Below are 27477 nucleotides of genomic sequence, written 5' to 3' on the forward strand. Positions count from 1 at the left end.
AGCGAGGACAATTAGGTGATCCTTCTACTTGGAGCAAGCACAAGTTTGACCCTAATGTGTGCAATGACTCCAATACTTCTAATTTTGTGGAGAGTTTCAACTCAACTATGGGAATTGACGAGTGTAGACTAGTCTTGCATTACTTAAAGGTAAACTACAAAACAACTTATGTTCGTGCTTATGTTAGTTTTTCACTACTTGAAAATGTATATACTTATGTTGTGCTTGTGTAATCAGGAATAAGGAGAGTGTGTATGATTAGGATGGCAACTAGAAATGAAAGAGCAATACAGTGGAAAGATGAATTGTGTCCCAAGATTACGAAGCTGCTCAAATAGATAAGTAAGATATCATTAGGTGCAAGGCTTCAATGTCAAAACCAGGGGAATAAGTGATTCATGAAGGTAAGTCTCAATTCCCATTGTCATTGAATAACAAGATCTGTTCCTGTGAAACATGGCCAATATCTGAAATCCCTTGTGGACGTGCAATCAGGGCAATGATTCATGCAAAGATTGATCCACAAAAGATGGTTAATTTTTGGTATCATGTTAGAACATACAAACAAACCTATTATTTTAGCATTTCTCCTATTCCTGATAAAGACCAGTCGAAAACCTATAAAAAACTACATGTTTTCAGTCCACCTACTATGAAAAGAGGTGTTGGAAGGACATGTAGGAACAAGAGAAGAGAAGAGGGAGAAGACAATAATGGGAAAAGGTCCAAGACTATTAAGTGCAAGAAGTGTGATTGTTATGGCCACAATGCAAAGACCTGCAAAGGGGGACTAACTGCGAGGCAAGAAAAAGAATGCAGGTAAGAGGGAAGGCTATGTTGATTAGAAAATCTCAGAGTGAGGGATCAAAATAATGCAACTAAAGCGGCAAAGGCACTAGCAAATCAGACATCGCATGCCAACAGCTCACAATGCCATGCCCGCCTTCTCAATCTCAATCAAAGATTTAGACTTGTTAGCTATGTTACCCGAACCCTTCATTTTTCCTCGAGTACCCGTGTCTGACACTCGACACTCGGACATGGGTATGGACACTCCGACACTTACTTTAAGCTAAAAACATGTAAAATTTTCAAATTATTGCCGAGTCCGACACTCGGACACGTATCCAAGTTGGACACTTTTAGCCGAGTCCGGGTAACATAGCTTGTTAGATTCATTATGTTGTTTTTGTTTTGTTTTTGAAGCCCTATTATTCAACTTGTGAGTGACTTGATGTTTTTGTTGGGTTTAGACATGTTGAATACATGGTTTTTGCTTATGTTAGACTGTTGGGCATGCTATTATTGAGCAATGTGAATGAATACATTTCTTGTTGATGTTCACTACTGCAGAGGTTAAAAGCGCGGGAAATTTGAACTTTCCCGTAATTTACATGTTATTTTCCAGTATTTTCTTCTGTGTAAATGTCTCCTTGACATAATATTATTTTGATGGCTAGGGTGGTACCTCTTTTAAGTCAAAAACACGAAGTGGTACCATTCATAAAAGTCAATAACACAAGAGTACTATTAATAATATCCTATGATTTAATTGCAATTATGCTACATTTTTCAATTTGGGGGAGGGGGTTTATGAAATATGATTTATCTATATAAGATATATAATATATTAATAAGAACTTAATAATTGAATATTATTATAAGTTTTCTATTTAGTTATTATTAATCACATAAAGATAATATTAGGGATAATTAATTCATTAGTCATCAACTATAGGCCATTTATGGTTTAGGTCCCTGGACTAAAAAGTCCAATAAATAAGTCCTTTAACTTTAAAAAAATCTGATTCGAACCCTTCTGTCAGAATTTGACCAACGGATGTTAGTCATTATTGACATTGAAATCGAATATAAAAAAGACCTGAAAAATGACATGGCAAACAAAATTCACGGATTGAAGTGAAATTTTGATATGTTAATCTACGACTACGAGTAATTTCAAGAACATCGGTGGTGAAAGTTTTCGATTTTGAGTTCACAAATCTGCGGATTTTTGTAAGTTTTCTTTCCCGTTCTTGAGTTTAACGGATAGATTTCTATACGTTAGTGAATTCAAAATCGAAAAATTTCACCACCAATATTCTTGAAATTACTCGTAGATTAGCATATCAAAATTTCACATCAATCCGTTAATTTTGTTTGCCAGGTCATTTTTATTTTTATCCTTATTTTATTTTCGATTTCTACGTCAGAAATGACTAACATCCGTTAGTCAAATTCTGACAGAGGGACTCGAATCAGATTTTTTGAAAGTTGAAAGACTTATTTATTGGACTTTTTAGTTCAGGGAACTAAATCATAAACGGCCTATACTTTAGGGACTAACGAATTAATTATCCCATAATAGTATGAAATTATATATAAAAAATTAACTTAAAGTAAATAATGAAGTGAACGGATAAAATAATAAATTGGTGTTGTTTATTTGCATATTTAAAAAATACTTAAAAGTATAACATTAAGATCTCAACTACATTGTAAAATGTTGACACTAGGTTACCGATTTAATTGTGGAAGATATTCAATAGTTGTAAATTAGAAATTTATAGTAGTAATATTAGTAAGTAACGTTGAAATGGCCCATTTGGTGTAAAGTCACGAGAAAAATACAGTAAAAACTTAGATGATGGTTAAGTTGAACATTATAAGAAAAAAGTAAGCTAAATTAGCATCTCGAATGGACGAGATTAATCCTGATTTGTCAAAAACCACTTGGGAACTTTTAACATAGACCAATTATGCAGCTGGAGAAAATGACTTCAAAGTGGCTTATCAAAAACAAGTTGTAAGAAGTTTCTGATCTGGCCTCTAAGCCTCTAAAAACAAGGAAAAATAAGTGACTAAAGTAGGCCATGGAATCTTATCTTTCATGCCATTATGCACATTTCAATAGAAAACTAATACGTAATGCAAGGTAGAAATTGAAAATGAAAAAGATATGTCTAGCCAGAAAAGAAATATTACAGCACAGAGTGTATTATGAAAAAAAAAAAAAAAAAAACATAACACACTACTCCAAATTATTTAATATTCAATCATTACATAAATTAACAGCATATGTACCGCCAAGGAGATAGTTGTGTCTTTAGTGGCATAAAAGATACGGTAGTGAAACTTACCTTCTCAAATGAAACATTTTCCCTCAATGCACTCAGAGTTGTGACCCCAAAAGATATTAAACCACCAACACAGGTTGGATCAACCTCAGCCAGAGCACGCCATGTCAAAGCAGCCTCCACACGCACCTGCCAACCATTTTAAATCAGCTTTATTAGCAGGAGAAGGAAGATCCTGATAGGTAACAATGTCTAAGTGAGAGAAAGTTAACCACATAAGAGGCTTACAAGAGGTGTAGGATGAGAAAGTGCTGCAACAACTGTATCATCAAGGACATCCTTGAATTCAGGAGGAACCTGCATATGAACAAAAAAGGGACCAGATAAATCATGTTAAATACTCGTTTCTTCCATGATGACCACAGTCGACTTTCTCAAACTTAGGGGATTTCTTCTTATAAAATTTGAACCCTGCAAGAATTATTGTTTCATGGAAACTTAATTAATTAAATCAGTTATCCTTCCTGTCCTCCATTGCCCTACATACAGTGTTGAGATTAGAAGTGGGCAGACATGTATTTGATTAGAAGTGGGTAATCATGTATTTCCTGTTCAGGGTAAAATTACTTTTTGAGCTACAAAGGTGTGCACAAGGGAGATTCCCAATTGTGGATAAAGTCTCTCTAATTTAGACTAAACACTGGGGACGAGGTCAAGGCTAATGACAACAAGGTTCTCGGGATAAGCAGCTAAAGTATGCAGCCACTTTGAAAACAATGATACGAAATCATATACAAACAGCATGATATATATTTTTTATGACAGTGGATGCGCCTTATAATTAGACACCAAACATTATGTGTAAAGTCCAATCCAATTAATATTAAGAGGCAAGTTATTTATTTGCAAAACAAGAATTCGATTGCATGAATTCAGCTACATAATTAATGATCGAACTCAGGTTAAGAGTCTATGATGCAAATCATCCTTAACAAGGTATTTCTTCATTAAACTAATAGGAGAATCTCCCTAGCCCCTACCAAGTACTTCCGTAGAAACCTGACACCCCTACTCCAGATTCCACGGATGGCCCCAAACACTAACATCATATCATACTGCAGCAATCACATATATTACATAATATTCCTACAGATAGGCAACAGCAACGCAAAGTCTGACAGCTACAAAGTACTAGTAGATGGGAACTCACTTCTCCTAGTGTTTTCAAGGCATACGACAGAGTACGTAAAGCAGCGATTTGAATGGAAGGGCAGGCATCAGTAGCCTGCAGCTGTAACGGAGGACACTAAATGTCATTGACAATAACATTACAAATAGAGACAACAAGCTACAATCCCATTTTTCAGTAAGTACTAAGATTAAACAATTTAGCAAACCTGCTTTCCTAGGAGAACTAAGAAACCCCTTTGGGTAGGTTCACTCATTTGATCTGTCACACCCACCCGAAGAATGTAAAGTACGCAAGCCTTCAAGACAAGGAATCCAAAATGAGTAACTTAATTTTGCAAGATTGCGCATTATTGCAGTAAAGGTTCAGTAGAACCAGATTTGCACATGAACTTCACCCACTTTTTAGTGGTGCCATTGTAGCATCTGCCTACGTACACCAATGAATTTAAAATATATATAAGACCCTCTCAAGATGCTCTAGGAACACGTTCAAGCAGACAGCGCAAGTTTATGCTGATTATTGATTAGTAGCTGCTTTCAAAAGAATCTACAAAATCATAGATTATGATGCAGGCTCTACCACTTGGGTAGACCTTGAGTGAACGCACATGCTATGTGCAGTGGAGGTCACTAACCTTGGACCTTGGTAATCATCATCCCAAGGTATATTATATATTAGGTTTTGCATTTTATAGGCGACTTATGTAATATATAACAGGTACTCACAGCTCTCAAATTAGTTTTGAGCATTTTTACTACTTCACATATTTCCCAATATATATAATATTTTGGAATATGGGAGGGACGGAGTGATTGTAAAGATTTCAACCTATGACCTTGGTTAGCGGGGAGGATAGATAAAGCTTCACAACTAGGCTATTAATGCATCCTCTATCTATCTTATTTTCCCTCTCTTGGTTTCTTTTTTCATTTTTTCTAGTAAAAATGTCACCAAACCTAAAGATGGCTATCTTTTGGGAAATAAGTGCAAATCGCTAAACATTATGATTTTACATTGTTAACATGTGTTTGATCATTTAGCCAAAAAAAACAAGTTGTTTGACCAACAATTCAGCGGCAAAGACATTTATATTTTGGCTGCTCAGTTATACCTCACAAGTTCTCTAATGTTGAGGAACATATTTATCGTTAATAAATAAATAATTGGTAAACTTATTCTGTATTGTAGTACAACTCCACTTGTCTACCGTTAGTTTACGTACTAATCATACAGATATTAGTATAATAATTTAGACAGTACATCGAGTAACTAATTAAAAGAATATAACAGATATACACATGCAATCCTGATGAATTTATACCACAGCTTGTGCATCAACAGAGGAATCTACACGAAGCATGTCCATAACCGGTACGACAAAGTTTTGAAGCTCACTGTCTGGATGCAGATACTTGACACGTATAGCCTGCAAGATTTATGTCAAAAATAACAATATTAAGCACATTACTGCCAAAAATACAAAGTAGGTTAAAAAATTATTTGCCCAACCTAAAGTATAGACTGAAAATTCATGAAGAAATTTTTTGACTAGTTGCTCCTGAAGTACTCGTGACAAGGATAACCTAATTGAACCCAGGTACACGGGTAGTTTCAAATACTGAGCTATAAGTTTGAGTTCTTAATGATACCTGTAGAAAGAACACCCATGATAATGTTAATCCAATTCGAAAGTTCTTTGACCGAGGCCCACTAGCTGCAATATGAATTACTTTTATCAGAAAAATGAGACCAAAGCCTAATATTCAAAGCCTAATATTTCAAAATAATAAACTTAAGCTCTGAGAACTGAAATAGAGTTAGAGCACACTGTTTTAAAATAATAGTAGTATAAGGGTAAGATTCGTAAACTTACAGATCTACAATGTTATATGATGGACTATCAAGTTAAATTCCATTGGCTGTGATTAATTCTCTGAGGCTTGAAAGAAATCCATATTTACACAAAAGAGTAGACGACACGACAGTACTTTTCACATTCATATTATTATCTTCTCTTGTCATGCTTTTTAAAATTTCTAAATCTTAAGGTCCATCGTGGTCCTGAGTCTTTCGGTTTCCCGACTTGGTGATTACCTTTTTTCTTTTTTCCAGAGACTTGGTGATTACCTTAGCGTTAAGAAAAAACTATAATTTTATTATTTAATTATTTATCTGGTATTGGAGAATATCATTCATGCTACATAAATACTGCATTCAACTACAGTTTGATGGTTCTCTTGAACACCATCCACCTGCTATTTCTTTGCATGTAGTGATGTAGACCATGTTCAATGGTAAACAAGCAAAGGACATCATTCGGTCAAATTGACCTCAAATGTCAATTTCTGTCAATTCCAAGGAAATAGGGAATGCTAATGTAGCATAATCACATAACCAAATAAGTTCAATGAATAAGTGCAAGTAAGAAATTTTTAATTATAATCATATTCCAACAGTCATGATCATATGGGAACTTCATTAAAACTAGGTAAAGTACCTTTTGTGAACGGTAAGATGAGGTGCTTTTGCAACCCGCCTTCAAGTTTCTTTGGTGCTAGGTTACCTTTTCCTTTAGGTTGAACCTAGTAAAGGAAAAGTGTTTTGAGATTGTGGGAAATAAAATACAAACTTTACACCAGAAAAATACCTGTGCCTCAGGGTTCATTCCAAGAGCAAGTAAAGCTCCCAATGCTTCAGCAAACGCATCCCTAACAGATGACACAGGATCCTCAAGTGCCTGTAATTTGCAGCTCCGGAAATTAAATGATTGACCATTTATTTAGAAAGAGAAGGGGTGCAACCAAACTATACCTTCATGCAGTAGGAGGAAGAGTTATCAATGTCTACAACTCCTAAACCTGGACCTCCTATATTTGCAAATGCTGAGAGGCATCTTGCAGCAGCTATTCTAACAATGAATGATTTGTCTCCAATACCCAACCGCATGATGAGACGATATGCCTCTGCATATGCAGGAAAAGCAGCATTGCCACCAGAACCTTCCAAAGCGTTCCAAAGCATTTGCAAAGCTTCTTGTCTCACAAAATCCTAAGGTTGACAGTTGCATTCAGGCATTCAGTAACAACTATTAAATCATGAAGTGAAAAAACAGACAAGTTTATCCCACAAATCAAGTCTATGTCGAAGCCATGAAGTGCTTCAACATGCAGCCATCAACACAAAATTTGAGGAGACAATAATTCTCTCTGCAAAAAAGTAGTTATAATTCGGAGCTTTCTGATGGCCATAAAGAAATTAAAGTAGCGTCTGGTCATTTGTGTTTTTTGGGTCCAACAATTGAAGATGATAAGGAATAACAACTCTTACCACAATTGTTAATTTCCATTAATCAACAGTTATCCAACCCATGATATCAAGTAACGCAAACCAGAAAGGGGAAAAAGGTTACACCAGATGTTACTACACATTCCAATTTACCTTTCTTGCGAAGATCCTTCCTAAGTCACTTGTTATAGACCATTTTTTTCCTAAATTAATCGTATCGGCCAATGATTTACAAATGAATTTATTTTTTTGGTACAAAAACCTCGACCACTTTAAAAAACATTATAAAAAAATATTTTTAAAAATGCATTGAAACACATAAATAGAATGATCTTTTATTTTACTTCTTTCATATTACAAGTCTCTTCATTGAATCAAGGTACAGAATAACTGAACCACAAGTTCAGTGCGTACTTCGAGTAATAAACAAATTTAAAATCTATTCATTTTGCAACACAGATGTGGAGACTTTTGTGTAAGCTTAAGGTTTTTATAAAATATTTTAAATGCTAATTTAATACACTTCAATGAGACCATGTGCTAATAAAACAATTTCTCTTAAAAACATCCCTTGCAGCAAAAAGCAAAGGGAAATGGTACATCATTACAAGACAATAACAGTTTTGGCTCTACTTTTCTATCAATTCATAACTTATCAGTTACTTACAAAGAGGTACAAAATTATGTTTGGCATGTTGGTAAATTAAAACTTTGAGCATAAGCATCCACAAATTACTTAGCATGCCTAGGATTAAGACTGCAAGGCAAGTTCATGAAAAGTACTAAAGTTCATTTTGCAAAAAAATAGGGTTATTATGTTATTATATAGTACCATAGTAAAATTCTTCTCAGAATAAATAGTACCAGATTGAACTTCTCATTTGTCAATAGGCTTTTTATAAACCTTAAAACATACTATTAGGCAAAAGTCAGTTTTTAACTATAATTTATTTTCCTGTTTCCAAATTTTTAAACAAAATATGTCCCTGGCTTTACAAGAATTAGAATATATATATTGTGTTGGATTTATGTTTAAGTTCATTAAACGTCTTACTCATCTTAAGTTCTCAACTTAGTGAGTTTCAACACTGTAATGCATACATATGTTTTACAATGCACGCTAATAATATAGCTATACTATAAAGCATTGATATATTTTATAATGAACGCTAAAAAAAATTTAAGTATTCAATATCGCACCAACATTAGCAGCAAATATTTGCAAAAATCAAATGTTTCCAGAGCACATATCTTAATTACGACATTAACCTAGATCTGTCATGCAAGTTTATCAATACTGTGTAACATGCTGAACAAAACAGCTGGCGACAAAGATTGCAATGATTTTGGGGGGGAAATTCAGCTCCCAAGTCTTTTTAATACTCAGCAATGCTAGTTAAATTTTCTGCCTGCGTGCAGGTTTCCTCATGCTGTGTTGGCATACTTAATTGATGAAAGAACTTTAAGGATCATTATCTAAAAATCTAACTTATCAAAAGAGTACGTTCCTCGTGCAGAAAGATCTCTGTGTATTCTTTCTTATTTGTTATATAAAAAGCGAACATGTCATAAAAGCTTAATAGAATTTCACTGGACCAAGAGACTTAATCTGTTGGACTACCTCATTATATTTCATCAATTTTGTCACAATTGCTGTTGTTTCAAGTAAACCAGAAGTAATTCTTCTCCCAAAATGTCGATACAAATTTCCCAAACATTGCGCCGCGCCTACAAAAGATATGATTCCAGCAAAGCATAGAAAAATAATTAATAACCGAGTACTCTTATAAAAACAACCAAGTACGTAACACAGATGGCAATACTACTCATATTAACAGTAAGAACCAGAGACTCGTCTCAGGTTCATTCCCTGAGATAAGAGGTTCAACAGCAGAACTCACTTCATAATATAGCAAAAATATAATAGAGAAGCAGATGGCAATACTGCAGTAGAACACCGTATTTATATATTAATACATGTGCACATACATATGCAATATAAAATATTACTTAGATCTAACAGTTATACTTATACCATAATTGACCATAACAAACTTCTAATGTATCGGCTTCCGTAATAAGTTTAGGTAGATATTGTAGATGTTAAAAATGTAACTTTACTTATCAATACAGAAACTGTTACTAGATGAGGACTATTCACTAAGTCATCATTTCAAAAAGTTACCTTCCAAGGCTTATGATATTATCCAATACAAACCTAGCACTTTCGTTGTGCTTCAATGAAACGAAAACCGTGTTGGGGTATTATAGAATCAAGAAACAAGACCCTGTATGAATAAGAGTGACATATACACTACAAAATCTTAAACAAAGCTTAAATAGTAAATTACGCCACATATTAAATTTCATTTTATAATCAACAAGTAAGAAATAAAATTCATTTATATACAAAATTCATCAAGGAAAAGAGAAGGTCAAAGAGGGCATGAAGCAATTATTTTGGGGATGAAAAAGGAGTAATATAAAAAATAAAGAGGACCAAAATTGTTATTCAATCTAAGTCCTTTACGAAAGAGAATATTTATGCCCTGTGACAACTTTGGCAATGCAACTAAATGAAGCATGCACCTCAGTTTTGTAGGCAAGACGCACATGGTTCATTTGAATCCTAAGTCGTTGCTACTTGCTAGTCATAATCATCATCACTAGAGAAGGAAAAAATATCATGTTTCTTATCATCATGATATCGTCTATCTTTCAATTTGTTGTCTACAAAAGACATAAAAGTTGGAGAACATATAAATGCATAAAATATCTATAATTGTACTGTGCATACTCCACAACTGTAACTACTATAATAACTGTGACCTCTTATTTAGTTCATCCAATGACAAATCATTAAATTCTTGCTACCTCTAGCAGCATATATATTTCTTTGGAGAGAAAAACATGATGCAACATTCACAAGCCTAACGAATAAGAGGTTGAATTTCAGTGTGTATATATATTCTTTGCTTCTTTATGAAAAAGTAAATGTGAATTAATTAAAAGTTTTATACAGATCGCCTTGCATTGAAAACTATACAAACTCAAAAGAGTAAGAATGTGGGAAAGTTTAGGTATTACTTAGTAGGGTATTTGGGTTATGATGGAAGTGGGGATGATGAAAATGAAAAGGGGGATGGGAATGATTTGAAATCATATAGAGTAAGAAGGGGATGAGTTTTCTACTGCAACCTATTGACCTAGCAAACACTGACACATGAAATAACATTATGATTCCTATTGGCAGGATTAATATACTATGAAGCAAAAAGCCCCTTGGTGAAAAGGCCCGACTCCGGCATTGATCTTAAGATGGATTATAAAAACTACATTTATAATACATGTGGAAATGGATGCATCTTAGATATAACTAGTATTTCTTAAAAATGATTGGGACATAAAAAACAGCGCCCAGAGAATGTGTTTTAAGAGAATCAATAATAAATAAAAACAGAAAGAAACAACATTTTTGACGGACCAGCAACTCGTAGAGGCTCATTTTTCCTCCCATCAGCAAGAAATCCTTGGAGAGTGCTTGCTCTTGAGTATATTGATATGCTATCTCCCTTTAATATTATCATTGACATTGCCACTGATGCCAAATGCCGCACGGGCCGCCGTGCCCCAAGAACAATAAGAGAATAGAGTGCATCTTCACATTTCCTTTGCCATAGATTTATAGATTCCTACAATTTTCCGATCCAAAATAGAACTATAAATTATCACAGTTGTAAGCTACAAATTCAGTATAGGCACAAGAAACTAACTGCTACATAAATTCAATAACACAAGAAGATCTTGCCCCATCCAAAGAAAATTTTCATTTCCAGTGTTGCTTATATTCCATTCTGCTAAATCACCCGGAAACATTTCAAACACTAAGTCGAATAGTCCATATAGTTAACCTCTCTCTATCACTAATATCTTCCTATTAATTTTCCTTCACTAACCGGCATTTCAAAACCTGACAGCGACAGAAACTAAAAAATAACCTATTGTCGAGTAAAAGCCAAACTACAACTACGAATCAGAATTATAAACACAGCAATACAAGCAGCGGTAATTAACAAAAAACCGGATAGAGGAAAAGGACCTTAGGCTCTTCGCTGATAGCGGAAATGAGATCGGAGAGGAGATCGAAGCAGAGAAGAGGATCAGGAGCTTTATGAGCTGCGGAGAAGACAATAGACTCCAATTGTGCTACCAGCACTCCGAATCTCGATAATGGCACATTATCTCGAACGTAGGCTTTCGCCATATCACTGTGATGCTTGCAATCGAGTGAGGGTGATTTTACAGCGAGAGCATCAGTGTTCGTGTGTGAATTGTGAAAGAGTCATTTTTGTGCTTTGTTCCGTGTTTGTTTCTAGGTAGTTGGATCGGATCGAATCGGACCGCTCCACCGGGTCGGTAAGCGGTTGTTTAAAAATCAATTTTGGGCCTTACGTGGACAGCGGACTTTGCAATTTTTATTTTTTTTTTCTTTTAACCGTGGGAACCCGCGGCCGCTATCTCTTAGCAAGAGGTTAGAGGAGACTTCCAAGTTCGGTTGTAATTTGTTAAATTACTTTTTCTTGAAAAATCTGTTTAGACAATAATAATAAAGATAATTTATTCACAATAATATTGTGTCATTTGATTTAACTTAAATAAGTATTTATTATTTTATTTAATAGATATTTATAAATATAATTTATGTATTTAGATAATATTTTTGATATTACATCTTATTGGGTAAAAATTATTAAATCATAAAAATTTGAGTTGGGCTCCTCGGAATCTAGAAATTTTGGAGTCTTTGAAGACCCGTGCCAGCACTGTTGTATTAAAACAAAACGAAAGACTGAGATGCGGGACAAGTGGATAGTATTTTTAATTTGAAAAACCTATAATTAACCATTGTATATAATTTCAAGAAGAGAATATATTGCATTGCAAATCAACTACTGGTGGATTCTTCCTCCACTTTGAAGACCGTTATAAATCAATTGATATCCCACAGTTTCTTCCTAAATCAAATCAAAACAAAGAAGATAGTTAAGCTGCAGTAAAGATCAACTGCGACATTGCAGGACAACAAATATAAGTTCTTAAATAACCAACAAAGATGAGTTCTTGAATCATCATTGCAGAACAAACAGAATAACCTCTTTGAGATATAGTCAGCATGAAACAACTCGAACATAACGATTTGCAGGACATAGAAATAATTTGTAGATAAGCATGTTGATTGAATCGTGAAGAACATATTAACCGCCATCCAGAAAGAATGTGGTAACTGACCATTACAATTGATGTATACTGTAGAAAATAACTGATTATTCTATAAAAACACTCGTGTTAGAAAAAATAATAGTCGGTAGATTACAACAAAATGAATGGCCAGGAATGAAGGACTTCAATACCCAAAAAATATGTGATCTCCACTCTCCATTGAACTTAGTCATTATAATAAAATACTATTAATTAGCTTTTAAAGTGTTTCCTTACACTTTTAAAAAATCAAATGTCAAAAATAAAAATAAGTCACTAAAAAATTTAAAATTTCAACTTATCAAACTTATATAAATAAGAAGTTAACTTGTAAGTTTTTTTACAAACGATACAAATAATCAGCTTCTGACTTATAAGACTAGAAGCTAAACTTTAAATTTCATGTCAGAAATATGTAAATTTTGATGTTAAGTCAAAACACTCTACCTTGTATTTAAATGTATCTGATCAACAAATAACATATTTTTTGTAATGTTTGTTTATCAGATAACCCATCAACGGATGATGAGATGTTGTAACAAAATTGTTTTATTTAATTCAACAGTTGATAGAATAGATTGATCAATTGATAATGTCTTTGATCTATCAACAAATGTGTAGTTCGGATGTCAAATGGTAAATATTCTAAGTCATGTAAACTACACAATTGAAATGAAGATCAACGACTAGTCAGACTATCAACGAATAAAGAATAAAGGATTCATCAACGGCTATACAATGCATCAACGGCTAGTGACGATTGCTCTATCAACTGATATCTCATGAAGTCATCAATGGCCAAACAATAAAGTCATCAACGACTACTTACTGATTCATCAGCTACTATATTTGAAGATTATTAGTGACAACTACAACACAATTAAAGGACACCGATCACATGGATTGAATAGAAAAAGTACAAACAGTTTTAAAAGCTAAGCTATAAAAGATCTTAGTCATATGTTGAAGAACTTGAAGTCTACCATTTATAGCTATGCAACAAATAAACATTCTGTAATACTACCTAGTCAAAGAAGACGGATGTCTCCTAACAAAAAGAAAAAGGGGGAAAAAGACAAATGTTTCCTATAACGTACCAAGAAGTAGGAGTTGCAACTAATTTGCAAGAATAGTCTTTTTTATTCAGTAGAGTAGAAAATAGTTGCAAACTTGAATATATATTCAAGTACAGTAATTCATTTTGTATCCATCAAGAAAATAAAAAATAAAGAGCAACCTAAAGCACCAATATAGAAAATCTGTAAAGGTTAACTCTTCATATTTTCTTTAAGCAGTCAAGTATTCATTATTGAAAAAGGTTCTTCAATATAAAAAATCCTCTGGCGGAGAAAACAAACCCCGCCTGAAATTTTGCAAAAGCTTATGTTTGTTTCACTTTCCATACTTAACAATTTATTGTTTTTTGTTGAATGTAATATCTGTTTTAAAGTTGAAAATTTATAGATTGTATTCAACCCCATCTACAATCTACTCATAACTGTTGTATTGTTAAATAACCGTTCAACCAACACCATCTATGTTTTCTTTATTTCTTATGATTTTACTAATTTCTTAAAAATAATTACGAAAACCAATCTACAACTAAAAAGAACTCGATCCAACTTTTTTTTATATATACAAATTGCAATCTATAACTACTTTTTATTAAGGAAAACTGGGAGTTGTTTTGCATTTGGTTGTAACACGGTAAATTTACAAAAACAAACGAAAGCTAGAATATATTTCAAAAAAGAGCATTAGATCTTCATGTGCCAAAAAATTGTGATATTCCAAACCAAATATATAAGGAAAAACTAGAATATTATAGTCCATTTTTAAATGCAAAACACACATATCTACTTTCATCTTTAATATTTACATCGATGTCCTTTCACAGACATCTCAAAATCTTGTAATAACCCTATTAAATTCCTTCATTTCTCCAATTTTTTCCATCATAAGATTGATGCAATGGGCGGCACATGGAGTCCACCAAAGATGTGGAAATCGACGCTCAAGTATGTGACCATTATAACTGATCACCTGCACCACATTATGAACCCCAATCTCTCGAATTCTGATCTCAAGCAAGTCCGCTAACATCACTGCTTTGGTTCATTTAAAAATCCAAGAAAAAAAAGTACATTCGGGGCTGTTGACAAGAAAATTTATCAAGTGCCTTTGTTTTCTATCAGTCCATCCATCCGTCATGATTGCCCAACCAAATTTTTCCTAAGCCTTCTCATGATTTACACGCAACTCTTCTATTTTTTTTCCTTGCTTTTTCAAGCAAAGGAACTCGAAGCTAGTGGTAAGATGGAGCTTTTAAACCAGGCCCATATTGCCCCACGAATTCTATCATAGTCTCGTAGCTCAAAGAGGGTGCGGCATTGAAAGGTAGCCCAATCCCATTTTCATAAAAGAAGTTGGAAATATGCATAAAAACCCTTTCTCTTCTGGAGTTTTTGTATATGCTTCGATTGTTGTTTGAGTGTTGTTCTTATCATGCCAATCTCTAACAACGTCTTTAGGACTTTTTCTCAACATTTACACGATTGTCTTGCACTTATAACTTATTTGTCTGGGGCTTTGGCTTGACAAAATCCAAAATCGAAACAGCCTTCTTTTTCTGCTTTGTAGCAGTTCGGAACTTGGCCATTTAATGAAGTCACAATCTCCCACTGAAGAATGTAGTTCATCTTGTTCCTCCCGCACAAGATTGTCGTTGACGTCCTCATCACAATCGTCAAAGCCTAATGAAACTTTCTTCTTATTTTTGCACAGAATATATTCAAGCATCTCTTTTCTTACTTATGTTGTTTTTGGACAAATTGTAATGTCCCCCAAACCTCACCACGATGTTGTTTTATCCGATTAATTCCACCAGTCATCTGTCTTCCACATAAGATACATTCAACAAGGTCTCTCTTTTCTATACTTGGCCAAAAAACATACTTCCATCTTGGATCACTTAGATTTCTTGGTTTTCTGTTTGGATCATCTTTAGGCTGAATTTCATTAACACTCTGGGAAATTTCCATATTATGCAGTGCATAGAAATAAGAAATAGCAAAATTTACATCAGCTTTCTTAAAAGAAATAAGTTATCATACTTCTTTTCCAGAAAAGGAATATTCTTTTTAAATCAAAGTAATTAAAAGAATTAGGAAAACAACAATATTTTTAGGGAATAAAAATAAGAGTTAAGAAGATAAGAAGAGAGAGAAGAGAAAAGAATTGAGAAAAGATAAGAAATAAGAAGATAAAGAAAAGAGTACATGTTTTGTGGATGAGGAGTTGTGTAGTTGAGGAGAGCTGCGCACAATTTTGTGCCGTCTTTGTGCCGTCTAAGTCGTCTTGTGACGACTTGAGGCGTCCAATTGGTGCATTTCGACAAGACGGTAAGGACATTTTATTCTTTTCCACATCACATCACCACATGGACACCAAATGGGCGTCGTGACAACCTTGGATAGAGCACTAGACCGCAACCATGCAATGTGCACCGATATACTAAACACAAGACAAGCAGACTGGGCAGTATATATTGTTCCACAAGTGGTTTCGTCCTGTTTTTGCAATTGCAATCTGCAAAGTTCATTAATTACTTCAAGGTTTTATGGTATCTCAGCTGTAATTAGCATGATTACTCGTCCCTAATTCATAACTCGCCACATCAAATCTCCGATCAATTCAATTAATCACTGATTAATCCTTATTCCGTGTCTATACCGATCCTTTTCGGTGTCTATACCGATTCCCGATTTTTCAAAACACACCGGTAATTAGAGTCAGATTTGTTGAGTGAAAAAGAATTACGACATGTACTGGTACTACTCTTGGCCCCTTGTTCTTTGACATCTTGTCTTCATCGACCTTTTCTAACCACATAATTTATTCTTCAAAATGTATGATAATACATTTTTGTAAATGTATGATAATACATTTTTGTGTCATCAGTGAGGACTAAAATATGAAGCGCAAAACCGTAAGAAATACAACAGGTGAAAAACAGTGATAGAGGGTCTTGCTTTTTTCTTCTGCAAATAATTGGCAGATAACAAGATTTCAAAGTCATGAATTCAATATTGCAAATTTACTATAGCAATCTGAATATAAGAACTGAGAAGACACAGTTCGAAACTACAGTTGATAAACTAAGTTCTTAGAGAACCCTGAGCGTCCTGCTGAAGCGTGTACTGTTTCTTCATTTCTTCCAAGACAGAGTCATTGGTACTGGAACAAGAAGAAAAAAAATAAACTACGTTAATTTTCAAATAATTAAAGGTATCTCATTATTGTTGCATTTGCCACATTTCACCACAAATCCAAAGTACCAAACCAATAAACATGATTACTTGTCAACTATCCCATGCTTGTGTGCATATGTAAGATAGACTCCTGCGACTTTAAGCATATATAATTATACAAGAAAGAGGCCAGTGACCATAAAAACTGGAGAAGATTAAAACTCTTCTCTGTTAAATGCATAATCTTAACTATCAAGTTTTCGTCTTGGTTCGAACCTCTAATTAAATATAATGCATCTACAACCTTCACAGTGATACAACAGATCTGCTGCCTTGTTATTATCCCTGAGCTTTTGAATTTACTACTTATCTGTGATGTGCAAACCTATTATTTATATTTATATTAAACTAAAATTTCAAAGAGAAAAGACTAGTTTGGAAAATACAGAGCACATTCAGCTTTATCCAAATTAGGGTGTTGATAGCTATACGACATGAGTATACACTATACATGTAAAATAGAACTTACAACTGATGAAGACAGTCGTTTAACTCTTTAGCTTGACTGCGACATTGCCAAATCACAGATATAGTTTTCCCCGTGGCACATTCAGCATATTTTGCAGCAAGCTGGTCACATTCCTTGAGTGCTTTCACCTTCATTTTGCTGCGCAATGCTGCAATACCAAATCTAATTAGGCATCACGTGCAGCTCGAATATAATAACTAACAACAAAAAAGATACGGAAATCCACTTAAAAGCTTATTCTCACGCCTACTACTCGGTTTCGCTAAGTGCACCGACAAGCTTAATTTTACTTTATCCTGCCACTTCTCACACAAACTGAAAAAGAATACTCAAAAATAGCACTTCTCGGGATTTTGCCTAATTACACTAAAAAACGCAGAAATTCAGCAATTAGTTTCAGGCTTTGTTTAACACACGACAAAAATACAGTTACTGGAGTAACACACCCCATTAACAAACTGTGTTTGTCAGCAAAGAGTTATAAACACGTTATCGAGATTAAATAAATCAAATCATATTTTCCAGTGCAGAGATGATTAAAAAAGATAACAAAATTAGGCATACAAGAATCAAGATTGAAAGTACGCAAGATTAAATCATGGAAGAAATTTAAAAAACAAAGTAACTAAAATTGAAATGGTAAATGTGGCCAAAAAAAATAAATTGAAATGGTAAAACTAGGGTTTAAAAGGGGGGAGCGAAGAAAGAGGACCTTCTTCGACTTTCTTTTTGACGTGATTCTCCCTGGCTTCTTGCACATAGCCCATTTATCAAAATCGAGCTGAGTAGTGTGAAAATTTTATGATGATGATGATCTCTTCTCGTTTTAACTACCGCCCTGTCTTTCGCTTTTCTAAAATGATTTCGACTACAGTTCTGGTGATCTCTCACTTGTGTGGTTCATTGGCTGTGTGGGTTTGTAATTCTTTTTTCAAGGGTCTAGGGATGTCAACGGATCAGGTCGGGTCGGGTTTCTTGACATCCAGATCTGATCCATTATATTTTGGATCGGTTCGGGTTCGGGTCCGGGTCTGGAAAATGAAGATCCAGATCCGATCCGTCGGGTTTTTTCGGGTTTCGGTTCGGGTTCGGGTCTAATTCGGGTATTTAAAAATTAAAGTTAAATTAAAATTAAAAATTATATATCTATAAAAAAAAATGTGATGATTGATTTTTTTTTAAATTTAGAAACATAAAAAAGGATTTTACAAGTTTCGTCTAATACAATAAACACGTGAAACATGTTAACTTAATTGCATACAATCATTCAACTTATCATTTATATTTTATATTTTTATTATATTTAGATTTTTAATGCACAATAACTGAGAAAAATATTGATGAAATGAATATAAATTCTGCATTGGGCATATAAAATTAAGTAAAATGTTAATATTCATACCTAATAATTCATAATATTTTTTTTGTAAAGAATAATTCATAATATTTTAATATATATATATATATATACTTTACATTAAACACATAATATATATATATATATATATATATATATATATATATAATATTTTGTATCGGGTTTTTATCGGGTTTCGGGTTCGGATCGGGTTTAAATCGGGTCTCGGTTCGGAATACCTGAGATCCAGATCCAAACTCTTTCGGGTCTAAAAATAAGATCCATATCCGGATCCGGATCCAAAAAAATTGGGTTCGGGTAGACCCAATCGGGTCGGAACGGGTCGGGTATCCATTGGGTCAGGTAAAACTGACATCCCTACAAGGGTCTGTCCTGGGTGCATTTTGATCCGTGTAGTTGTTGTATTTACAGAAAGTCCACTGTTATTAAGAAATAAGAGCCAATCAAAATTAATCAAATTTATAATTTTTAATGCTTAGCATGTGCGTATGGCGCAAAAAAATTCGTTTCCTTTATTAACAAATGTTATTTTGTAATATATATTTAAATATTTAATTTAATATAATCATATGATTTATCAGATTTTTAGTTCATATATCATACAATTTGTCATGATTTAAAATTTTTAATATTAATTTATATATTTTTATTTTAGAAATTGTTTATAATAAAGTAGGTTCTTCTATAAATATAATTATAATATATTATATATATTTCTATATATTTTGTATGTATATACACATACTTTGATTTAAATCAATTTGGATTAAAACAAAATAAATCAAAGTGCAGATTTTTAAAATAATCAACTGTGAACCAATGTCGTAAAAAGCGAGAATCAAAGTTAATTGATGAAGTCGCGTAACAAAAATTAATAAGAGATTAATTGGAGTGATCAGAGATTAATTAGATTGATTGGAGATTAGTTGGGAGATTTAATCGGTTTGATGAGCTACAGAACATGGATTAATCGGTGATTAATTAATCACCGATGTTTAGAACATAACTTGCGAACACACATCAGTTCGGTGCCGATCAAAATCGATACAGATCTTGTTTTCAGTTGACCGTGATCACCCTTACCAGCCTTATTATACTCGATCACTCCAATATATACTAAATTCATACCAGCATCAACCTTTCAATATGAAACTGGACTACATTTTGAAAAAATCAATGGTGATTTATACTTAATTACCCATACTAAAAACCAACCACATGCATATATATATATATATATATATATATATATATATATATATATATATATATATATATATATATATATATATAGGGGAGGGTTCTGGTACAAATTTACAAACTTACAAACTTTTATTGTTCAACACATATATAACTCGAGTTCAACATTTTTTTAACATATTTTGTTGAACATCGATTAAAATAGTGGTGGAGAAGTACATAAACCAATTTTTAAATGTAAGAACTAAGGTAAACATGTTATATAATTAATATTTATGTTTCTAGACCCTACCCCAACCCCAGAGGTATAGTTTAAACATCTTTTTAGATATATTCAACACAATGATAATTAGTGTTCAACACCCGATGTTGAACCCCAGTTATAAATGTGTTGAAAACGCGATTTATTTGTGCGTTATTTTTAAAAATTGTGATGTTTTTTGAAAAATTTTCAACATGTATACTTTATATAACTAAAAATTAACACGATGGGAGAATTAAAAAAAGTTTGTAAATTTGTAACTTAAAAAAGTTTTTATTTGATCCTATATATATATATATATATATATATATATATATATATATATATATATATAGTTCTGTTACCAAAATAAAAACTAAAAATTCATGTCTGAGATAAAAAGAAAGAAAAAAAAAACCGAAAACGTCTGCATTTATTCAAAAGATGTTTCTTATAGTTACTCTATTATGTAATGCTCAAAGGGTGAAGGACCCACGCTGCTGTAACGATGGGAACCATCTGAAGTTGAGTGCAGGGGTACACTCCCACCACTAAAGATATTCATAGTTGTGCATTGTTCTCTAACTGAAAAGATACAATATTTCTAGTTTACTTTTAGAGTAGTTATAAAACCGTGGCTTCATATTAATCTCTTAAACAACATCAGAACACCATTCTGCTATTGCCAAAGTATGACGGCCACCACAAGCAACAAGTCTGGCACTCCAATGTCCCTCAGCTTCTGCGTCGTCGGAATTTGGAGGGGGGAGATTTATGGGAACTTCGGAAGGATGACCTGTTGTTACTTTTCTTCCATATCCAAGCCGACCATGATCACCACGCCCAAACTGCCAAGGGCGGGATCAGTCAATATATGTTAATCTTACTATTGCAAGTATTAGCCAACAAAACCAGATAAACAATAGGACATTTGCCGTAATATAACCAAAATTATCAAAAACCCACATTTCCATCTGTTTTTTTAGTTATCATAGCAGAGATTTTATTTACAAAAAATATGGATTTAGAAACCACATCCACATGCCAGCAAAGGTGATCAAATTAAGATTATAAGCTTAATTTCTATGAATTTTCTCAAAAGACCGCCCGGTGCCATATTTCACAAGGTTTCTAAGCGTGAATTTTTATATGAGATTTTGACACATTATGTATCTGGAAGATGCAATCCAAGTGAGGTCATAGTTTGCAATATCAGAACCTTATTAGGTTTGTCGAGTGTGTGCCTATGGGTATGTTTGGGTCATTTTGATTGGTGTGGTTGTTGTATATGCAAGGGGGTCCACCATTATTAAGAAAATGAAGCCAATCAAAATGAGTCAAAATTATGAATTTTAGTGCTTAGCATGTGCCCATGGGCATAGCATAGAAAAACCGAACCTTATTATACAGAACTGATACTATAATGATTGAACTGAGATTCCATCCAATAGAACAGAAAATCTATAAATTTCCAAAATGATAGATAGAAATATTGTAACAGTACTTACAGAAAACATGCGGCCATCCTTCGTTAATGCAACAGAGTGGGTGCCCCCACATGACACCTGCATAAAGGAGCATATAGATAACATAAAATCCTGAAACTGAAATAACAAATGCAAAAATAGGACCCAGTGTAGATCTGAGGATAATTGGGCTTATTTTGACTGTTTACAATTGAAGAACAAATCTACATAACAAAAATAAATAGAAAAGCACATTAGATATTTCAAAAACAATCAGGGCCTGTTCACAAAACAAGTCCAGCTTTCTGTTTCCAAGTTTTCAAAAAATCACTGTAACTATATCTCTAAACCAATTATTCAAAACAGTGAAAACATGTGGGAAAAGTATTCTGAAAATATCTTCTCGAAAACTGATGAATTGCACAGGCCCTCAGTCCGACTAATCCCTGTTTCCTTTTCTAAAAGGTATCAAACAAACTCATTCGGGTCGAAATAACACAAGAAATTAATTATTATTAGACCTGCTATGCATAAATCACCTGAACGATATTCTCCTCAACTAGAAGCTGAACTTTTTGGGGAACCATTTTGCTGCTCTTGTCATCTCCAAATCCAAGCCTCCCATGTTCACCTCTTCCCCAACCATATACCTATTACAGAAATGGAAAATATAGGAAGGCTTTAGACTGCATAAAGACAAAACAAACTACAAAGATATAATAATAAAGTTCTCTCATTAGTTGCCATGGACCAGATCACATGTTCCGAGTAGGAAGCTAGTTCCACTGTCTCAGAATATTGAGATTTTCATATGTTGTTCTGTCTATGCAAGTGAACACCAACAATGCTTACACCACTCATAAGATTATAAAGAAGGAAACGTTTGGGAACCTGGATTTCATTAAAAATTCTGGATTTGATCAAATAACCTGTTTGGGAATTTGGATTTGGATTTCATTTGAAATCCAGACATTCAAATATCAGTATAAACCTGAGAATTTGAAATGACAACTCAAATCCTGTCATATGAAATCCATCATTTTAAATGAAATGCACGTTTCCAAACGCCCTCTAATAGTATTTGTATCATTTGACTCTCGCTGAAAATCAGTTTAGTTACAACACCTGAAACTCATAAGATTGCACTCTTGTACTTCTGTTATGTTCCTGTTTGCATCCCTCTGAATATAAATGTCTAATTTTAACGGATATTTATGTTAGTGAGTGCTTGAATAATAATTAAACATATATACATATGTGTGTGTGTAAAGAATCAGAAGGGTATCTTCCTCAAATGCACACAAATATGTGTGCATTTGAGGAACCTATATATATGCATAACCTCGTCAAATGACTATTTTTTTTCCAGTCTCATTGTAAACCCTGGGGATAGCATATCATTAACCTCGATAATTGAATAAAATTCTCCGATCTCAAGGGTATTCACTAATCGAGGTTTAACTGTATGTAACATCAGTACAATAGATACAAAAAACTAGTAACACTATATTAAAAAGACAACAGAAAAGAGAGCTGATAAAGAAAATGAAAATAAATTTCAAGTGTAATGGAAACATGGACCTCCAAGTATTCTTTGAACAAAAACACTTAAGAGATAAATTTCAGGGAAGCTTAGAGAATTTAAGAGGGTTAAGTGTTTTGCACTGACGAAAATAGGTTAACTACATGGACTAATAAGACAAAATATTTTTAAGGCCGTTTAGGGTAAGAAACCTGATGCTGTGTTGATACATACATGTATGCATATATCAATGAGCAAGAGAACACTTAAACCTAACACGCCTTTTTACCTTGCATATTTAATTATAATTAGTTTAAAGGTAAATTGCATATGTACGTTAAAGGAAAAGATGCAAAGTGGAAGATAGTATTATAACTAAAGTGATTTTCAGACACGATCAAGGGATGCAAGCTGCAATTAACTCCAAGAAACAAAAATCAAAAAACAATAACTTTCATCGTGCTTATAAAGAAGCGATGACAAGCACACAACTGAAGGTTGCTGTCAGCTAAAATGGATAGCTGAAGAAGAAAATAAACCCATTACACATTGTTTATATTTAATAGTATACTTGATATTTTGACTGTGCTTAGGGAGGTATAGGAAATTCGATTTGGGTGATGCCATCATAACAGCGAGTGTGCCTATGACATTCTTAAGAAAACAAAGGTAGGTTCACAACTAGACATACCTCTCCTTTATCCGTTATTGCTGTAGAATGCCATCCTCCAGCAGCAATATCAACCTGTACGTGTTAAAGAACAAGAAGCCTTCAAACATTTGTAACAATAAAATTCGTTTGAGCTGACAGGCACAAACAGTTAAGTAATTACAAAACAAAATATAGTCGATATTATTAGGAGCATGACAATGTGCTGACAAATGTTGTACTATAAGTTGGCTAATAAAGAATTTAGGAGAAAGGAACTGAGCAGAAGTAGATGGCAATGGTAATACTGACCAAAATAAGATCAGATAAGCCTTGAACAGGAATGGGTTGCGATCTTGGCTGTGTGTCTCCAGTTCCAAGCTGCCCATATTCATTATTACCCCATGCCCATAAACTTCCATCCTCAAGCAGAGCCAAATTATGAAAAGCCCCAACTGCAATTAGCTTCACTCTTTCAAGACCTTGTACTCTTACAGGAGTGGAAATTTGCTTTCTGAAAATTCATAATAATAATTATGAATAAAAAATCAGGAATACAAGTTATAAATTGTAGACATATGGAAAATAATGTTGTACATGTCCCCAGGAGGCCATGGCTGGCCCCATGTCCATACATGTCCTTCGTGTGTAAGGACCACTGAGTGTGTACCTCCAGCAGCAACCTGCAACATCAGTACTTCTGGAAAACTTAGTGGTAGTTAAAACCAACAGAATAATTTGTCTTCTATGCATCTGGTAGCACAACTCTGAAACACTCTGTTATATTGCACATGTATAGTCTTCACTTAGGTAGTGCTGAAACTTTTGGAAATTAGCATCACTTGTTACACAAAAAAGGGACTAACAAATTAACTTGTTTGCATAATAATATTGAGGGAAATATGTTTTAATCAATTCTATTAAAGTCTTTATTTGCACTTTAAATTAAGTGTTGCAGTTGCATATCCCGGAAACTTACCATAATAATTTATCACACAAACCCGTATGAACTACAAACGAGGGAAATGAAAAAAGAAATTCTACTTAACTCAGAATTTGAAAAACTGAAACAAATTTTATATATAAACTATGTGTGTTAATCCTTTACTAAAGAGCATCTGTTATAACAAAAATAAAAGATAGAAATTAATTATTATTATTATTATTACTATTATTATTATTATTATTATTATTATTATTATTATTATTATTATGACGAAACACATAATTTTTGAAGGGAAAAATTCCACTAAAAGGTAAACTCCTCAGTATTATTTAATTTGTTGTTGTATAATAATTGATTTTACTAGAAGAATAAAATAGTTACAAGTTAACCCATTAAATAGCATTAAGAAATACCCTAGTGGCAAAGGCACCGCCCACCCCCATATGATAAAGCCACAGATTCTAATCCTCACTCTCCGTCCCCTCTTTACTTGTGTTACAAGAATTATATATTAAAACTATATATAATATGAGAAATATACCTGCCGAACTGAAAGCTTGGGAGCACATCGCTGAGGAATGACAATATCCCTCCTTAAAGGCTTAGATGAGTCGTCTTTCCTCTCTGGTTCTTCACCACATTGCCCATACTCATTTCCACCTGCACCAATATACTCCACACCCTCACGATAAAGTATAACTATGGCATATACCCCTAGCTACAATGAGTAGAGAGTTATCAATATATACATACTCCAAATAACAGTTATATTCATAAAGGGGAGCCAGATGGCCAAAAATATCAATTTTGTTAGATCACATGATTTTGCAGGATATACCTTATGATTAGATGTTCTTAAAACCTTAACTTCAATATTAATACATACCAGGAAGTGTTAGTTCACAGCCAAACCGATATTTCTAGAACCTGCTAGTGTACTATAACTGTTCAGTATATTAAACATACTGTTCCTAATAGTGAGGGGCTATGGAAAGAACGCAAAGAAGTAGCATATGCATCCTCAAATAGAAGAAAATACAAAAGTCTTTTCCAAATTTAATATTTTTATCACACCATATCCTATTGACAAGGTTAAAATCAGAGGAAATATATTGACATGAAGTAAAATATCCAACATCATCGACCAAAAGTATAGGCTTTTTTTCACATTTCATTAAAAGACCAGATCCCTCAAATATAGATTATATGTACAAAAAAATAACTTTATCCCTGTCTTAGGCTCCCTGACTATGACAGATAAAGTACAGTAAATGAGTAACAATACCCCAAGCATAAGCACGGCCTTGATCGTCAACAGCCAGACAATGCCATCCACCAATAGCTGCCTGAAACCAAGAGCTTTCGTTAAACTAAACCCGTATCAGCATTTCTTGAACTAGGGAATATGGTAGTATAAAATACCTGCACAATTTTGACAGTGGAAAGAGCTTTGACTTGACTAGGTATGTTCTCAGTTTTAGTATCAGGGGGGTGACCTAATGTGCCTCTTTGATTCCAACCCCAAGTGAACAACTAAATTAAACATACAAACATCATTTACACTTATTCAGCAGAAAATACAACAGTTGCTAAACTTGTACATATAACAACAACAAAAAAGAAAAAGAATGGTAGAGGGAGAGACAGAGGGGGGGGGGAGAGAGAGAGAGAGAGAGAGAGAGAGAGAGAGGGAGAGGGAGAGGGAGAGAGAGGGAGAAGGAGAGAGACCTTGCCATCTTGACAAATAGCAAGAGAGTTACGACTACCAGCAACAACAGAGCGAACATTTCTAGAGTTAAGAGATTCGATTGAGCAAACCCATTCTTTTTCCTCGTTATTACTAATTCCTAGCTGCCCATCTTCTCCTGAACCCCTGGTGAAACCATAAAGCAAGCTCTTCAATAATAGCTACTCTAGTAAAAAGTGGAAAAGCAATACATATGCGTGTGCACGTAAGTGAGAGATACCATGCGATAACTATGGTGTCGGAAGCCATTGAAGAGGGAAAGAAAAAGGGATACAACACAATTGAACTTGTTAGGGGGCTCTGGAGGTTTATGGATGACTGTTAAATCTCAGTTTAACGCTCAAGTTATCACTCTTTATTATTTCTCTTTTTGCATTTTTTTGTCATCTTGATATTTTGTGTTTCTTTGACAACTATTTATTATAAGGTTTTATATTTTTAAAAAATATATTTTTGCACATAATAATTAAAAAAATTATTTTATATTCGTTATTTTACAGAAGTAAAAAGTTATTTCATAAAAAAATAAAATTTATACTTTTCTCAAAATTTAATTCTTATTTCTAAGAAAATGGGTTTTCCTAACCGTCCATAAACCAGCGTTAACAAGATCATGTCAAGTCAATGCCTGTGTTCTAAAAGTCGGCGATTAATCGGGATTAATCACCGATTAATCGCTCATCTGAATAATTGGTCAAAAGACGGTAAAATCAGCAAAAATCGGTAAATTTAAAAA

General features: G+C 33.6%; 3 protein-coding genes across 4 annotated transcripts in view; all 3 read right to left on the reverse strand.

The window, feature by feature from the left end:
* Nucleotides 1-11903, reverse strand: part of LOC108222790 (protein SWEETIE) — a 42256-nt gene extending 30353 nt beyond the window's left edge. Inside the window, exons 1-12 of one of the 2 annotated variants that reach the window (XM_017396704.2) lie at nt 11654-11902; nt 11039-11246; nt 9176-9282; nt 7081-7317; nt 6917-7006; nt 6767-6851; nt 5919-5983; nt 5591-5695; nt 4475-4564; nt 4288-4368; nt 3366-3434; nt 3141-3266 (exon numbers count right to left, since the gene is read on the reverse strand). In XM_017396704.2, coding sequence (XP_017252193.1) covers nt 3141-3266; nt 3366-3434; nt 4288-4368; nt 4475-4564; nt 5591-5695; nt 5919-5983; nt 6767-6851; nt 6917-7006; nt 7081-7317; nt 9176-9282; nt 11039-11246; nt 11654-11818 — 1428 coding nt within the window. In that variant the 5' untranslated portion in view covers nt 11819-11902. Of the gene's footprint in view, nt 1-3140; nt 3267-3365; nt 3435-4287; nt 4369-4474; nt 4565-5590; nt 5696-5918; nt 5984-6766; nt 6852-6916; nt 7007-7080; nt 7318-9175; nt 9283-11038; nt 11247-11653 lie in introns of both variants that reach the window. The other variant, XM_064093473.1, reaches the window with a different exon arrangement.
* A 4915-nt stretch (nt 11904-16818) lies between these two features.
* On the reverse strand, nt 16819-18501 carry LOC108220850 (uncharacterized). Its single transcript, XM_017394724.2, has 3 exons — nt 18305-18501; nt 17593-17740; nt 16819-17049 (listed from the first exon to the last, which is right to left on the reverse strand). The coding sequence occupies exons 1-3, from the start codon at nt 18357-18359 to the stop codon at nt 16971-16973; spliced, it is 282 nt and encodes a 93-aa protein (XP_017250213.1). The 5' UTR covers nt 18360-18501; the 3' UTR covers nt 16819-16970.
* Nucleotides 18502-20817: 2316 nt separating this feature from the next.
* LOC108219863 (ultraviolet-B receptor UVR8) lies at nt 20818-27118 on the reverse strand. The gene is made up of 11 exons (XM_017393415.2): nt 26962-27118; nt 26723-26867; nt 26417-26527; nt 26280-26340; nt 25536-25654; nt 24646-24731; nt 24361-24562; nt 24091-24144; nt 22417-22527; nt 21920-21976; nt 20818-21259 (listed from the first exon to the last, which is right to left on the reverse strand). The coding sequence occupies exons 1-11, from the start codon at nt 26988-26990 to the stop codon at nt 21065-21067; spliced, it is 1170 nt and encodes a 389-aa protein (XP_017248904.1). The 5' UTR covers nt 26991-27118; the 3' UTR covers nt 20818-21064.
* Between the last annotated feature and the right edge of the window lie 359 nt (nt 27119-27477).

Source organism: Daucus carota, chromosome 5, assembly GCF_001625215.2.
Source record: "Daucus carota subsp. sativus chromosome 5, DH1 v3.0, whole genome shotgun sequence".
Taxonomy (NCBI): Eukaryota; Viridiplantae; Streptophyta; class Magnoliopsida; order Apiales; family Apiaceae; genus Daucus; species Daucus carota.